This window comes from Crocuta crocuta, unplaced genomic scaffold (assembly GCF_008692635.1).
Source record: "Crocuta crocuta isolate KB4526 unplaced genomic scaffold, BGI_CrCroc_1.0 scaffold83, whole genome shotgun sequence".
Classification (NCBI taxonomy): domain Eukaryota; kingdom Metazoa; phylum Chordata; class Mammalia; order Carnivora; family Hyaenidae; genus Crocuta; species Crocuta crocuta.
Window position 1 is genome coordinate 1,456,791 of NW_027529638.1, and position 16,522 is coordinate 1,473,312.

General features: G+C 35.0%; 1 protein-coding gene across 5 annotated transcripts in view; it reads right to left on the reverse strand.

Moving 5' to 3' along the window:
- Nucleotides 1-16,522, reverse strand: part of LOC144230101 (uncharacterized) — a 272,386-nt gene that overhangs the window by 214,148 nt on the left and 41,716 nt on the right. For 2 of the 5 annotated variants that reach the window (XM_077762306.1, XM_077762304.1), the window contains exon 4: nt 6,016-6,112. The exons of the other annotated variants lie outside the window; for them this stretch is intronic. In XM_077762306.1, coding sequence (XP_077618432.1) covers nt 6,016-6,112 — 97 coding nt within the window. The remainder of the gene's footprint in view (nt 1-6,015; nt 6,113-16,522) is intronic. 5 annotated transcript variants of the gene reach the window in all.

Below are 16,522 nucleotides of genomic sequence, written 5' to 3' on the forward strand. Positions count from 1 at the left end.
ACAACATTGTTGTTATATTTCACCAAATGTTTAATTTTCCAACTGAGCTTGCTTTAAGCTTTTTTCCTACAAAAAAAGTTTCTGAAGACGAAAGTTATCTTAAAAGATTAAAAGATTTTTATGGGGGCACCTGGATGGCTCAGTCGGTTAAGTGTCTAATTTCAGCTCAGGTCATGAATCTCACACTGGTGGGCTCAAGCCCCATGTTGGACTCTGTGCTGACAGCTCAGAGCCTGGAGCCCTCTTCAGGTCTTGTATCTCCCTTTTTCTCTCTGCACCTTCCTCTCTTGCACTCTGTTTTTCTCTCTCTCAGCAATAAATAAACATTAAATTTTTTTATTTAAAAAATTTAAGATTTTTATAAAAATGTCTTCCATTTGCTATTTATTAATAAAAACATGTTTGCTTCATGGGGATAACACTGTTCAAATAGTTCATATGAGTTTATTAAAAATACTGAGATTAATCACTGTTTTCACCATTTAGTTTTAAAAATGCTACAGATTTGTATGCTCATATTTCTCTTTCACATGCTCCTTGGGCATACAGAGATTTAGACCATATTTTGAGGGAAAAGGTCCTTGCAGCCCAATATAGAAGCATACATTTATCATTTCTAAAATATTATTTCTGCCCTATTTTAATAGGCTTATGTCTGTCTACTCATTCAAAACTAGATATTTGTTTATTTTCAAGATATTTATCTCTGCATTTCTTAAAATATTTTCATAAATATTTAGAGTGATTAGTATGAGACATATTAGTTTATAATTTATTGAAACTGATTCCTTCTCACGTAATGATATTTAGACGGCTCAATTTAAACTTTCTTAACAAAATGAAGGGACAAACCATAAGTGTACAGATTTGTAAATTTTTCCAAAGTGAATTCACCACTGTAACCTTCTCTGAGATGAGTTACCAACCCTATTAAGTACCTCTAGTACCCCATCATTCCAAATGTTATTTCCTTCCTTCTCCTCAAGGAATTATCTATCACCACAGATTGGATTTACCTCCATCTGAACTTTGATTAATGCAATCATACAGTTCATATTGTATTATGTCTGATTTATTTGTTCACCATTATGAGTGTGAAATTGATTCATATTATTATGAGTAGCAGTAGTTCATTTATTTCCATTGCTATATGGTATTCCAGTCAACAAGTATTTTTAACATTTGAGTTGCTTTTAGGTGTTGCCTATTATTATAAATGCTACTACAAACATCTTTGAAGTCATGTTAAATGCACACATGTACAAATATCTGAAGAAGAACATACCCAAGCATAGAATTGTTGGGTGACAGAGTATGATGTGTTCAGCTTTAGCAGATATTGCCAGTTTTCCAAAGTGATTGTACAAATAGAAGCTCTCATCAGCAGTTTATAAGGCTTACAGCAGTCCCACAGACTTCCATTTGCTCCACTTGTTATCTTGTATAAGTTATTGTATATAAATAAGCCATTAGTCATATCACATTGTACTTTTAATCTGCATTTCCTGAATGAATGATGAGGCTGAGAATACTTCTATATTTTTTATATCTTTTTTGGATATTCGAAAATATCTTAGAAGTGCTTATTCAAATATTTTCCCTGTGTTTTCTATTGAATTCAGTGTGTCATTTTTTAATCGATTTGTATGCACTTTATGTATCAGTGGTTCTCAGTTATGAGTTGTTTGATCACCCCAGGGGCACTTGGCAATGCCTAGAGACATTTTTGTTTGTCACAACTGGAGGGGTGCTAAGATCATCTAATGGGAAGAGGCCAGGGATGCTGATAAACATCCTACAATACACAGTATTTGTTACAGCCCACCAACTGTGAAGAATAACTGGTCCAAAGTGTCATTAGTGCCAAGGTTGAGGAACCCTGAAATGTGTGTCTGTATAGCTAAAATATAATACACACTACATTATATTTAATATAATGCATACTATCTTCTTTTTTAGGGCTTGCTTTTTACCTTTAATGGTTTGTGATGATGAAATGTTCTTAAATATGAAGTGCTATCTTTATTTATAGTTAATATTGTTTCTGATTATTGAAAGATCTTCAGTTACCCAAAGGTCACAAAGAGATTGTGCTCTGTTGTCTTCTAAGACTGCCTTGCCCTGTACAGAAGCTACTAGCCACGTGTTTACTGAGAACTTGAAAAATGGCTAGTCAAAATTAAGATGTGCTATAATGTAAAATATACACCGAATTTTGAAGAATTTTGCTTGAAAGCAAGAATGTATTGTAGTTCATTAGTTTTTTTACATTGATTGTATGTTGAAATGATAATATGGATAGATGGCATTAAATAAAATATATGATTGTATCAATTCATATATGTGCTTCACATTTTATTTCTGTTAGCACTTTCTAGAAGATATATTATTTTACAGTTAACATTTCAATCAGCAATCCATTTACAGCTTATTTTTGTATATGATGAAGCAGGAGCCAAAATACATTTTACACCACTTGAATATCCAGTTGACCCAGCACAATATATTAAAAAGAACATCCTTTCCTTACAGCACTTCCATCTCTCCTTTGTCATTATTTAAACTCCATTTTATTCCAAGAACCTATCTGTTATTCTTGTACCAGTAGCAACTAACACACCATCAGAATTACTCTGCCTTATTTGGTGGTAAAAATCCTCTCAACTCGATTCTTTTGGGCCATTTGCATTTCCATGTACATTTTAAAATCAAAGGTTTGAAAACAAAAGTCCTGCTAAGGTACTCACTGGGAATAAATTTAATCTACAAATTATATGGAAAGAATTAAAACTTTAACCATACTGAATCTTCTACAACAAACATAGATATACCCCTCTTCTGATTTATTTGGTTAATTAATCTCAGTAATGTGTTCTGCCTAAAGGACTTAAAAATCTATTGTTAGACTTAATCCTGGGATATTAATGATTTATGATGCTAATGAAAATGATATATTTTTAAAATTAATTTTCTAATTGTTGGTGACATAAAATTAATCATTATATACATATTGACCTGTTATCAGATGACCTTCCTTAAATTAACTTGTTAATTCTAAGTGTTTTCATCTGTAGATTCATTCTTTGGAATTTTCCAAATGCATAAACATATTTTCTGTAAATAATGACAATGGTATTTCCTTGTTTCTACATTTATATATTCTATTGCAGTTTCTTTTTTTTTAAGGACTTACTGAGAAATAATTGACTTACATTACTGTATAAGTTTAAGGCCTATAGCATGGAAGTTTGATTTACATATACTGTGAAATGATTACCACAACAGATTCAGCTAACATCCATTTTCTCATATAAATACAATAAAAGAAAAGAAAGAAGAAAATACAGCCTTGTGACAACTCTTAGGATTAAGTCTCTTAATAACTTTCCTACACATCATAGAGCAGCATTAACTATAGTCATCATGTATTAACTATAGTACATTACATCCTTGGTACTTATTTATCTAACAGCTGGAAATTTGTTCTTTTGACCACCTTCCAATTTCCCTTTCCCTATCCTGACCCTCTGGTAACCACATGTCTGATCTCTTTTTTCTAGGAGTTAGGTGGTTGTTGTTGTTGTTGTTGTTGTTGTTGTTTAGATTCCACATGTAAATGAAATCCTACAGTGTTTGCCTTTATCTGTCTGGTTTATTTCAGTTAGCGTAATGCCTTCCAGATCCATCCATATTTGTCACAAATGGTAAGCTTTCCTTGTTTTGTATGGCTATGGTATGTATATACCACAGCTTCTTTATCCACTTATTCATCAAAGGACCCAGGTTGGTTTCTACATCTTGGCTATGGTAAATACTGCCATGAACATGGGTTTCTGGAACATGAGTTAGCGTTTCATTTCCTTTGGATATACTCCTGAAAATGGAACTGCTAGATCATATATTTCTATTTTTAATTTTTTGAAGACCCTCCATACTCTTTTCCATGGTGGCTGTACCAATTTATGTCCCCATCAATAGTGCACAAGGGTTCTATCTTCTCCACACCCATCAACATTTGAAATCTATTGTCTTTTTGATGATGGCCATTATAAACATGAGGTGGTATCTCCTTATGGTTTTAATTTGCTTTCTCTAATGACTAGTAGTATTGAGAATCTTTTCATATACCTGCTGACCATTCATATATCTTCTTTGGGGAAATGCCTTCTTGACATACTGCTCACAGGACATTCAAGCAGTGTTGAAGAGGAGGGACAACAGTTATCATTGCTTCTTTTACCACAATTGTATAGAATTACAGTATGTTCAAATCTATGAAGCTGTTATTATTGTTTTGTGCTTTACAGACCCTTTATCAAATTAAAGAAGGTTCCTGCTATACATAGTTTAGTAAGAATTTTTATCAAGAGAATTAAATTGATCAAAAACCTTATCTGTGTCTGTTGAAATGAAGATGATACTGTTCTCTTTATTCTTCTTATATGATAAAATAAAATTGTTTTGAGTGTTATATATCTTTGGTTTCTTTGTATAAATCCAATTAATGATGACGTACTCCTTTGTGTAGGTCTCTAGATTAAATTTGTTACTTATTTTTTAGGAATATTTTTTTTTAGGAATTTTTTAATATATATGAAGGTGATAACTGACGTGTAGTTTCTCTTCCGCTAAAGTTATGTTGGCTTCATTTAACAATTTAGATTGTGATGGATTTTTTTTTATGCTCTGGAAGTTTGTTTAGGATTAGGATTATTTCTTAGAGATACAAAAAAATTCTATGCTAAATTCATTTGACCTGAAGTTTTCATTACGGGAAGATTTTAATTCAAGATTTACTTTACTTAAAGAATTGCATAAAATTTCTGCTTGTCAAGTCTTGATATGCTGTGTTTTTCTGCAAATTTGTTCATTGCACCTAAGTTTTCAAATTTATTTACATCAAGTTCTTTATAGTATCCTAGAATTACTTATTAGTTGTCTACAAAATCAGTAGAGGTGTGCTCTTTTTTATTCCTGACATTATATGTTTCTCTCTTTGTCTCTGTCTCACTCTTTCTGCCTCTTTCTCCCTGTCTCTGTCTCTCTGTCTCTTGCTCACACACACACATACACATACATACATACTCACTGTTCTTGAGTGGTTTGTTAATTTAATGCATTTTCTTAAAAAATCAGTTTATGGTTTTGTTCATTTTCTCAACTGTACGATTGTTTTCTATTAATTGACTTCTGGTTTTGTCTTTATTTTCTTCCTTCTACTTTCTTTACTATGACATTGTTCATTTTCTACTTGATCATCGATGTTTTTGCCTTTCTCCTTTTCAAACATAAAACATTCATACATGTATACATTCATACATACATATATACCTGGATTTTATATATATATATATATTTTTTTTTCTTTCTGCTCAATAGAAATACATCTATATGGTTTCTACTGATTTGCAATCCAGGTCAGATATTCTTCTATAACTGTTTAATATACACTGAAAACCATTTATCACATTCTTATTTTTCAAATGCAGAGTTAAATTTGAATATTTTCATAGATTTAAATTCTCTGGTGAAATATAAATGTTTTCCATTGTTAGTTGCCCTATCTCTATGTTTTCCAGTCTATCCTCAATTAATATTATCCCACTTTACATATAATATAAAGACTTTAGGAGTGCCTGGGTGGCTCCATCGGTTGAGTGTCCAACTTCAGCTCAGGTCATGATCTCACAGTTTGTGAGTTTGAGCCCCGTGCTGGGCTCTGTACTGACAGCTCAGAACCTGGAGCCTGCTTCAGGTTCTGTGTCTCCCTCTCTCTGCCCTTCCCCTACTCACACTTTGTCTCTCTCTCTCAAAAATAAATAAAGATTAAAAAAATATTTAAAAAAGACTTTAAAACATATAATTTGATTCTCCCTTTCTTGATCTTTATGCCTTATTGCTATACATTTTACTAACATCAATGTTATAACCCTCCAAATTATTTTTACCTAAATATATTATAAAGATATTAAAAACTAAGGTTGAAATGCATTTCATATTTATGTATATACTTACCGTGCTAGGCATTCTCATTCCTTGTGTAAATTCAGTGATCCATCTGGACGCATTTTCTTCATCCTGAGGAACTTCTAATATTTCCTGTATTGCAGGTCTGTTGGCAACAAATTCTATCAAATTTTGTTTGTCTGGAAAAGGTTTTAGTAAATCTGGATATAGAATTACCGGGGATAGTCTTGTTTTGTTTTGTTTCCTTGAACCTACTGCAAGTATCTTATCCTGCATCATTCTTCACAGTTTTTCTAAGAAATCTGCAATAATTCTCATTGTTCTTTTCTCTGTACACTTAAATTTGTTTCATTTGTTGTTGGGATTTAAGTCCTATGCTGCCTTTGCCCTTACTACAGGCTCCTGTGTACTTAACCCTGTTTTCTAGTTTTTTAACAGTGGGAGGGGGGCACCTGGGTGGCTCAGTCAGTTGAGTGTCCGACTTTGACTCAGGTCATGATCTCAAGGTTCATGGGTTCAAGCCCTGCATTGGGCTCTGTGCTGACAGCTAGCTCAGGCCTAGAGACTGTCTTTGGATTCTTTGTCTCTCTCTCTCTGTGACCCTCCCCTACTCACGCGGGCTCTGTCTCTCTCTGTCTCAAAAGTACATAAGACACTTTAAAAAAATGAAAAAAGCAACAGTGGGAAGATAAAATTGGTTCCACTTGTAACATCATGGTGTCAAATGGAAGGCTTGTCTAGTTGCTTGTAATTGAATGATGGAAATCGTGTGTGAAAAGATATATAGAGTCTCTTGGTACCATCTTCTTCAGAACAGTTTTGTGTGTGATGGGAGGGGTGCAGTTCTGGTAGCAAGTGGAGTAGGAATACAGAATCTTAATCCAATTAGAAACTGAACTGGTTTATGGATGGGTTTTAGTCTTTGTGAGGGCCTCCAAAATCTCTGATTATTGTTGCAAAGTTTTTTATCACAATACCCCGGATTGGTTGTCTAGATGCTTCTAAGAATGAAGAGGTGGACACAAAACGGGCAGCAGGCAAAAGTCTATTAGAGGTTAAGATTAGAAAGGAAGAATAGTAGGAAAGCTCTCTTTACAGAGAGGGGACATTTGAAAGTGAATGCCCAAGGACTATAGGCTAGTGTTCTTGTTTATAAGGTTCTGGTCTGCCCTTCCCTTCCCTTTCCCCCTTGTTCTTTTTCAGGTTTCGCCCTTATTGGCTAGAAGTTCTAGGAGCGGGTTATCCATTCCTGATTGCCTCATTTCCATTGTATGAGGTGTGGTCTATGGCCATACTTAGGTCTTTTGTCAAATTCCAGAGGCAAAACCTGAGGGGAAGTAGGTGGGGTCTGTTACATTCTTAAGAGGAACCTTATCCCTGAGGGGGCTTGCTGTGGTCAAACACTCCCAGCATTGTTCCAAAATAAGTGGACACACCCAAGGACCTCAGGCCCTAATCTTACCCTCTTTGCCTACTGAATCCTATCTTCTCCTATCATATTAGCTCTTGCTTTTAAAATGTTAATTTTCAGGGTCCTGAATAAATCAATGGACTATTTAGCTGGACCACCCACCCTCTACTAGGCTCTAAACACATATTTTTCTTACCAGAGTACAATGAGAACACCAATAACTCTGCTTAGCTATTCAGAATTTTATAAACAGCTTTCTGTTTGCTTTCTCCATCTCCCAGCTTCTCCATCTATAAAAGGGCAGATGTCTTAAAGGTAAAATAAATTCTGCTTTCTGGTTGTTTCTAGGTTGTGCTCCTTTTCAAGATATTAGTCCTAAAATGCTTGTATTGGTAGATCTGGTCTTTTCACCTTTTGTCTCCTCTATTCAGTGAGACTCCAGTTTATCTGCTTCTTAATAGCTACTCTTTGCTTGGCTATCTGCCACTTTTGAATTGAAAACTACCCATGGATACTAACCCCTTATCAGATATATGCTTTGTAAATATTTTCTCACACTCCATAGTTTGCCTTTTGAGTTTATTTTTTCCTTTGCTGTGCAGAAGTTGTTTAGTTTGATATAGTCTCAATTGTTTATTCCACTTCTTGTTGCCTGTGTTTTGGTATCTTATCCAATAAACCATTGTCAAGACCAATGTCAGGGATCTTTTTTTCCTATGTTTTCTCCTATGAGTTTTATAAGTTTTAGATCTTAAATTTAAGTCTTTGATCCAATTTGAAGTAATTTTGAGTTGTGTAAGATAGCAGTCCAGTTACATTATTTTAATTATTTTGCTTGTGGATATCCAGTTTTCCCGACACCACTTATTGAAGAGTATCTTTTCCCCATTGTGTATTTTGTCATTCTTGCTGAAAATTAATTGACTCTGTATATGTGTGGGTTTATGTCTGAGATCTCTTTTTTGATTTACTGCTCCATGTGCATATTTTTATGCCATTATCATACTGTTCTGAATACAATAGCTTTGTAATATAGCTTATAATATATAAAAATCTCATACAACTCTGGGGCGCCTGGGTGGCTTAGTCGGTTAAGCGTCCGACTTTCACTTAGGTCATGATCTCGCGGTTCGTGGATTCGAGCCCCACGTCAGGCTCTGTGCTGACTGCCAGCTCAGAGAGACTGGAGCCTGTTTCAGTCTGTGACTCCCTCTCTTTCTGACCCTCCCCTGCTCACACTGTCTCTATCTTTCCTAGAAAAAAAAAAAAATCTCATTCAACTCAATAGCAAGAGGGCAAACATTCCAATTCAAAATGGGCAAGGTACAAGAATAGACACGTTTTCAAAGGAGACATTCAAAGGAACAATGGGTGTATGAAAGTGTGTTAACATCACTAATCACCAGGGAAACGCAAATCAAAACCAATAATAAGATATCATTTTATACCTGTTAGAATGGCCAACATGAAAAAGACAAAAGAATAACTAATATTGGTGAGAATGTAAAGAAAGGGAACACCATTAATGAGAATGTAAATTGGTACAGCCATTATGGAAAACAGTATGATAGTTCCTCAAAAATTAAAAATAGAACTACCATATGATTCATCAGTTCCAATCCTGGATATATTTCCAAAGAAATGATATCAGTATCTCAATGAAATGTTTGCATACCCATTTTCATTGCACCATTATTTACAATAGCCAAGATATAGAAACAACTTAAACGTCATTCATTGGGGGTCCCTGGGTAGTTCAGTCAGTTAAGTGTCTGACTCTTTATTTTGGCTCAGGTCATAATCTCACAGTTTGAGATTGAGCTTCATGTGGAGCTCTGTACTGACTGTGCAGAGCCTGACTAGGATTCTCTCTCTCTCTTTCTCTCTCTTTTTCTCTCTCCCTCTCCCTTCCTCCCCTGCACATGCTCTCTCTCTTTATCAAAATAAATAAACTTTATTTTTTAAAAAGTCCTTTAGGGGCAACTAGGTGGATCAGTCAGTTAAATATCCACCTTTAGCTCAGGCCATGATCTCATGGATTGTGAGTTCCTGTGCTGACAGCTCAGAGCCTGGAGCCTGCTTCAGATTCTGTCTCTCTTTCTCTGTCCTTACCCTTTTTGTGCTCTTTAATAAATAAACATTAAAAAATTTTTTGAAGTTGTTCAGTAAATGAACTGATTTAAAAAATGTGATATATATATATATACATATATATATATGTATACATATACATACAATGGAATATTATCCAGCCATAAAAAAGGAGGAAATTCTACACTTGCAAAAACATAGATATAGCTGGAGGACATTATACTAAGTGAAATAAGCCAAAGAAAGTAAATGCTGTATTGTGTCACTTAAATGTAGAATCTTTTTTTTTTTAAAGCTAATTTCATAGAAACAGAGAATAGGATAGTGGTTGTCAAGGGCTGGGAAGAGACTAAAAGGAGCAGAAGTAGGTCGGAGAGTGCACACTTTCAATTTAAAGACGAATAGGTTTTGAGGATCTAACGTACAGCATGGGGACTGTGGTGAATAATATGGTGTTGTATATTTGAAAGTTGCTCAGAGTACATCATACGTATTCTAACCGCACATGCAAAAAAGGCCTAGCTATGTCAAGTGAAGGATGTGTTCATTATCTTGAAACTGGTACTCATTTCACAATGTATATCAAGTCCTCACATTGTACACTTTAAAAATATACAATTATATTTGTCAACTATTCCTCAATAAGGTTGAGGGAGAGATTGGAAGAAAAACAGTGTAAAACAAAGAAATTACCTTAAGACCTCAAGGTCTTCAAACTTTTTAAAAATATATTTTACCCTTCTTTTATCCTCATTCTTAGCAGAAAGCCCATAATTCCATTTTGAAATGTTCAAATTTAAAGGTAGATGGGGGTTGAAGGGAAGATATTTTGGCCAATTAACATTATTCTAAATTGAAGGATGATACAAAATTTAGCCCTATGAAATATGACACTATGTTTATTACAGGGAACCTGTAGGGATAGTTAGATTTAGTAACAAGTAACAAGTATTTGCTTCTCACTAAGAGGATTTACATGGCTGCACTGTTGAATTTAAGAATGACCACCCAGTATATTAATGATTAAAATATAATAAGAATTAAATTACACTCATTCATTTAATTTAACTCTATAGAGACGTATACATTTGTGGAATTATGTCAAATACTTTTGGAAATTAAGTAAGTAGTAAGAAATAAAGAGGGGCGCCTGGGTGGCTCAGTCAGCTAAGACTCTGACTTTGGCTCAGGTCATGATCCCATGTTGGTGGGTTCAAGCCCCACGTCAGGCTCTGTTCTGACAGTTCAGACCCTGGAGCCTGCTTCAGATTCTGTATGCCACTCCCCTCTCATGCTCTGTCTCTCTTTGTCTCAAAGATAAATAAAACATTAAAAAAATAAAAATTAAATAAAAATTTTAAAAAGAAATAAAGAGGAAGAAGGGCAAGGTAGTACAAGTGAAAAGAAAGGACCGAAGTTAGAAAGCAAAGGGCAAGAAGAGAGAAGAGGAAGAAGCTCCTCTATGTGCATTTGTTTTTCTGTTTACACTTTTCGAAATTACATTATTTAAACTTTTCTTCTGTTGTTATTTTATACTTACATACACAGTTCTTTAAGAAGATACATAGCAGTTAAACTTTTTGTTTCTCTTATTACCCAAAGGCCAGAAATAAATTTCTTTTGCTTTAAATTATTTTTGAAGTAATAACACTTTACTAGCTAATTCTGATTCTATTTCATATCTAATTTCGTACTTTTTTTTTTAAACAAAATTTTTCCTTTATATCATCCTTTGGAATGTTAGTCCTACTGAGAGCAGAGACCCCTTCTTTCTTGTTTCACTGTGTTTCTAACATCTGGACAGTGATACATAGCAGGAGCTCAAACATCTGCTAATGCAAAAAATGCAATAACACTGAATTCTACAATATTAAAGAATGCCCCGATTATAAGACAAAGAGACATATTTAAAGACAATAATACCAGAATAAGCTAACACAGGGAGAGAAATGGATGCAAAGTAAAATAAAATAAGAAAAACAATACTTTCTCAAAATTAGACAGAAAGTCAGAGGTATAGAACTCTTCACCAGAGGAGAGCTTCAATCAGCTGCAATTTTTTAAGTTTTCGTTTATCATTCTTTTAAAAATTTTTAACATTTATTCATTTTTGAGAGACAGAGAGAGACAGTGCCTGAGTGGGGGAGGGGCAGAGAGAGACACACACAGAATCTGAAGCAGGTTCCAGGCTCTGAGCTGTCAGCACAGAGCCCCACAAGAGGCTTGAACTCACCAACCATGAGATCACGACCTGGGCTAAAGTCGAAAGCTTAACTGACTGAGCCACCCATGAGCCCCTAGTTTTCGTTTATCTTCAGTTAAAAATGGAGAAATGTGGGCCCCTGGGTCGCTCAGTCAGTTGAGTGTCTGCCTGTTGGTTTTGGCTCAGGTATGATCCTAAGGTCCTGAGATCAAGCCCTGAGTCAGGCTCCATGCTGAGTGTGAAAGTTGCTTAAGATTTTGTCTCTCTCAGGCAAACCATGAGAGACTCTTGAATGCTGACAAAAAATGAGAACTGATGGATGTGGGGAGGACGGGGGGATGGGCATGGAGGAAGGCACTTGTGGGGATGAGCACTGGGTNTGTCTCTCTCAGTCTCTCTACCACTTGTGCTTCCTCTCTCTCTAAAAATAAAAAAAAAATAAAAATAAAAAATGGATATGTGGGGGCGCCTGGGTGGCTTAGTCGGTTAAGCGTCCAACTTTCGCTTAGGTCATGATCTCGCGGTTCGTGGGTTCGAGCCCCGCATCGGGCTCTGTGCTGACTGCCAGCTCGGAGCCTGGAGCCTGTTTCAGTCTGTGACTCCCTCTCTCTCTGACCCTCCCCTGTTCACGCTGTCTCTCTCTCTCTCCTAGAAATAAATAAAAAAAAATTAAAAAAAAATGGATATGTGAGTAATCATTGCATATTAAATAAACTATTTGTTTCTAAAGATAGGGTCTTAAAAAACAAGTACATACACTATAGCTCATTGACACAAGTGCTTGGTGATGGCCAGAGAAGCTATAATTCTTCCACTCAGGCACCTCTCTTTATATTTTCCTCTTGGAACATAGGTAGCAGATAACTATTCTGCATTTTGTTTAAAACTTTTTAAGGTTTATTTATTTTTTAGAGATAGAGAGAAAGAAAGTGCACATGAGCAGGGGAGGGGCAGAGAGAGAGGGAGACACAGAATTAGAAGCAGGCTTCAGGCTCTGAGCTGTCAGCACAGAGCCTGATGCAGGGCTCAAACTCACAAACTGCGAGATCATGACCTGAGCTGAAGTCAGATGCTTAACTGACTGAGCCACCCAGGTGCTCCTGTTCTGCATTTTTAAAGATGGATCTTCATCCTTCATATGCTTATGCATTACATACTGCCTTTATTCGGTCTCTGTATTCTTTAGTCCAGAAAGAAAAATTGTTTTACTTTATGATCTGTTATTCTTTCATTGAAAATATTCTGGGTATAAAAAATGCTACACTTACATAAAGGGGTGTGTATATTCCTTGACTGAGCTTACCTTTAAAACTATTATACAGAAGCATACAATCATCTTTAGGTTATGCAAATATGTAATAAGGGAGAATTCATTTTAAAAAAAACATAGAAAGATTACAAATCATTGTTCCTCAAAGATAATATCCTATAACTTTTGTAAACATTTCTTATTCTTTTCCTTTAAAACATTATTTTATATTGTTTGAAATCCCCAGAGGTACCAGGTAAGGATATAAGTTGTTGTTTTCTTACCCTTTTTTACTCTCACATAATCTTCTGGAAAAAAAATCTCCTGTATTACTAGTCACAGCCCAAAGGCAAATTTTTAGATTTTTCCAAAGTTGATTTTACTTTCAGAGCAAATGTTAGAGAAGAAATGTGGTATTAAAAAGAAGAAAGAGAAAAAAGTGAAAATACCAGCAATATATTTACTAATTACAATAATTTACTGATTTCTTTCTTCTTAAATATCCTGAGAAATGACAAAAACATATATTCAATAAGTAACCAAGTTCTATATCTTTTGTTGTGATGTGGGGGTTTTTTGGCTGGTGTTCATTTGCTTGTTTGCTTTGTTTTTTGTTTTGTATTCTCATCTTGCATTTTCTTTGGATGGTCACCATTCACATTTAAGCCTGTATCTTATAGAAGTTATATTCTCAGTATTTTAGAAAGTGTAAGGAATGATGATTCATCTAATCTTTTAGATGATCTTGCTCTCTTTTAGAATTTAGTCTTGCTTTATAAGAAAAGAAACTGAGGTCTTGGGAGACTAACCTCTGTCCAAAATACAGTAAGAGCTACAACTTGTCACAGCCTTGCTGCACTTGCTGCATTTGCTGCAACGGCCTTGTATTTAGACCCCCACCTCCTTTAGAATTTTTCTCTTCCTTTCTACCAAGCATGTTGTTTCCAGTTAAATCAGCCACTCCATGTCTCAACAAGTCTAGCAACCAGTTAGACTCCTGTAGAGAACCTAATCTCAACGAAACACTCCACAATCTGCCCCAAAGCTCATTTTTATACTTATGCTTCCTTTATAAGCTTCATACTTCAATCAAACTGATATTTTCTCTCTCTGTATCTTTGTATTAATCATTTTCCATCTCAAATATCCTCCTCCATTTCTCAAACACTATGTATCAATCCAACTGCAGAATACATCCTAACACTACAAGGAATGATTTATATCTAAAAACTATCAAGAGTGCTAAATGGAAAGTAGTGTTATTCCCATTCTATTTATTTAATTCCCTTTAATGAAATATAAATTAATTATAAAGAGTTAAGGCAGCTGTCCACACAGCCTGTCAAATACTACATATCAATCCAATTGCAGAATACATCCTAATTTACAAGGAATGATTTATATCTAAAAACTATCAAGAGCATTGTACGGAAAGTAGTGTTATTCTCATACTATTTATTTAATTCCCTTTAATTATAAATAAATTATAAAGAGTTAAGTCAGCTGTCCACATAGCTAGTAAGTTTTTAAAAATCAGTTCAAAATTAGGTAAATTTGTTCTGACTGACCCAATATTATTGCTGAAGTAGTTTAAGCCACAGGAAACATTAAGGTTGACTTTAATCACCTCTCTCTGCCCATTGTCACCTGCACCCAGTTCTAAAGTGTGAGTCTCCTAATTCCTCCATCGTCTTAAAGGACCCCACACACTTGCGTACATACATGCATATACACACAGTATGAGATGTCTGCAGACAAACTAACAGTGCACAGTTTCTGAACTTTCAGTTAGTGACTGGACATCTTTCTCCATTTCACCACTCCACTCCAAGTATGTCTCTGTTATAGACAATGGATTCCTGTTAATTGTTCTGTGGCCATTCTTCTGGACATTGGCTGTACTACTGCTTCAGAGAAGTAACAGTTAAATCCCACTCTGGAGGAAGAAATGGTTAGGAAGCTCTTATTAAAAATTACCATACAAAAAAATTTTTTTAAATGATATATGAAGATCAAAAAAAATACAGCATTACCAAGAGGAGGTAAGACCTTGGTCTCCTGGCCTCTCTTTTACTTGTGTTTTGTGTTTGGTGATGATGTTTTACAGATGTTTCCTGAACCCATCAAGTTGGATAATACGATAAATAGTGTCATGTGCATTGTAATTATTTGCATAGTTAAGTATCTTATACTATAATCAATTTTACAAGATTCAGGTATTGATTTTTTCAAATGTAAATCACATTTAACAAGGATTTTTTGTGTGGCCTACCATTTTAGTGACAGTCCTACAAGACCAATGGAAAATTCATTGATGTTTAAGGAAAAAGCTCTTTTTCTATGACTTGATACTTCCCTGTGGAACTACATCATAAATCATGTGGGAGAATAGAAAGTTTTGGAGTTGGTAGCCCAATTTTACTCTGTGACCTAAGATAGATTATTAATTATCTCATACCTCAGACCCTTTATATGAAAAAATATATTTTTATTTCATAGGTATAAATATTACTGCTTATTCATATTTATGAACTCTGCCTCAACTCATTCATTGACTTTGGTATCCTCCTTTTGAAAATTTTTATTAACTTTCCACCACAGTATTAAAAAAATAAGAGTTCAGAGGCACCTGAATGGCTCAGTGGGTTAAGCATCCAACTTTGTGTCAGGTCATGATCTCACGCAGTCTGTGAGTTCACACCTCACATGGGTCTTTGTGCTCATAGTTCAGAACATGGATCCTGCTTCAGATTCTGTGTCGCTCTCTGCCCCTCCCCCACTCGCATTCTGTCTCTTTCTCTCTCTCAAAAATAAATATTAAAAAAATAGAGCTCAACACTACAAATTTGTGCCCATGAGCATTTCTCCTTAGAGATTTATTGAATGAAGAGTTACATATTATTTGTTGAACAAAATGTGATTTTTCTGGAATTTAGTTATTAATGAAAATTTTGTATCTTATTAAAACAATTAACACTGTTAATTAAGAATAACTTTATGGGGGCGCCTGGGTGGCTCAGTCGGTTAAGCGTCAGACTTTGGCTCAGGTCATGATCTCACGGTTCGTGGGTTTGAGCCCCACATCGGGTTCTGTGCTGACTGCCAGCTCAGAGTCTGGAGCCTGTTTCAGAGTCTGTGACTCCTTCTCTCTCTGACCCTCCTCTGCTCACGCTGTCTCTCTCTCTCTCAGAAATAAATAAAACATTTAAAAAATTAAAAAAAAGAATAACTTTATGAAGTAACTTTTTTAAGAAGAAATCTAATAAGGGTCAATTACCAAATATCAAATTAACAAAAGAAATCTGGAGGCATGAAACATATTTATATTGGTCTTGTGAAATTCTTATATTTAGAACTATATGTCTGCAGACTTTCTCCTGAGAGAATATTGGATCCTCCCACAGCTGAACAGGTGACCCTACTGTTCCCTAGAGTAGCTTCTAATTTACCTTGTTGAAATGAATCACTCCCAAATAAGAATAATTCTTCACTTGATGCTTAGCCTGCTGGATGCTGCTCTATTTTGAATGATTTATGATCATGCATTTAAATAATTACATTGGACCTATTGTTCTAATATTTCATCACAGCTAACAAGACG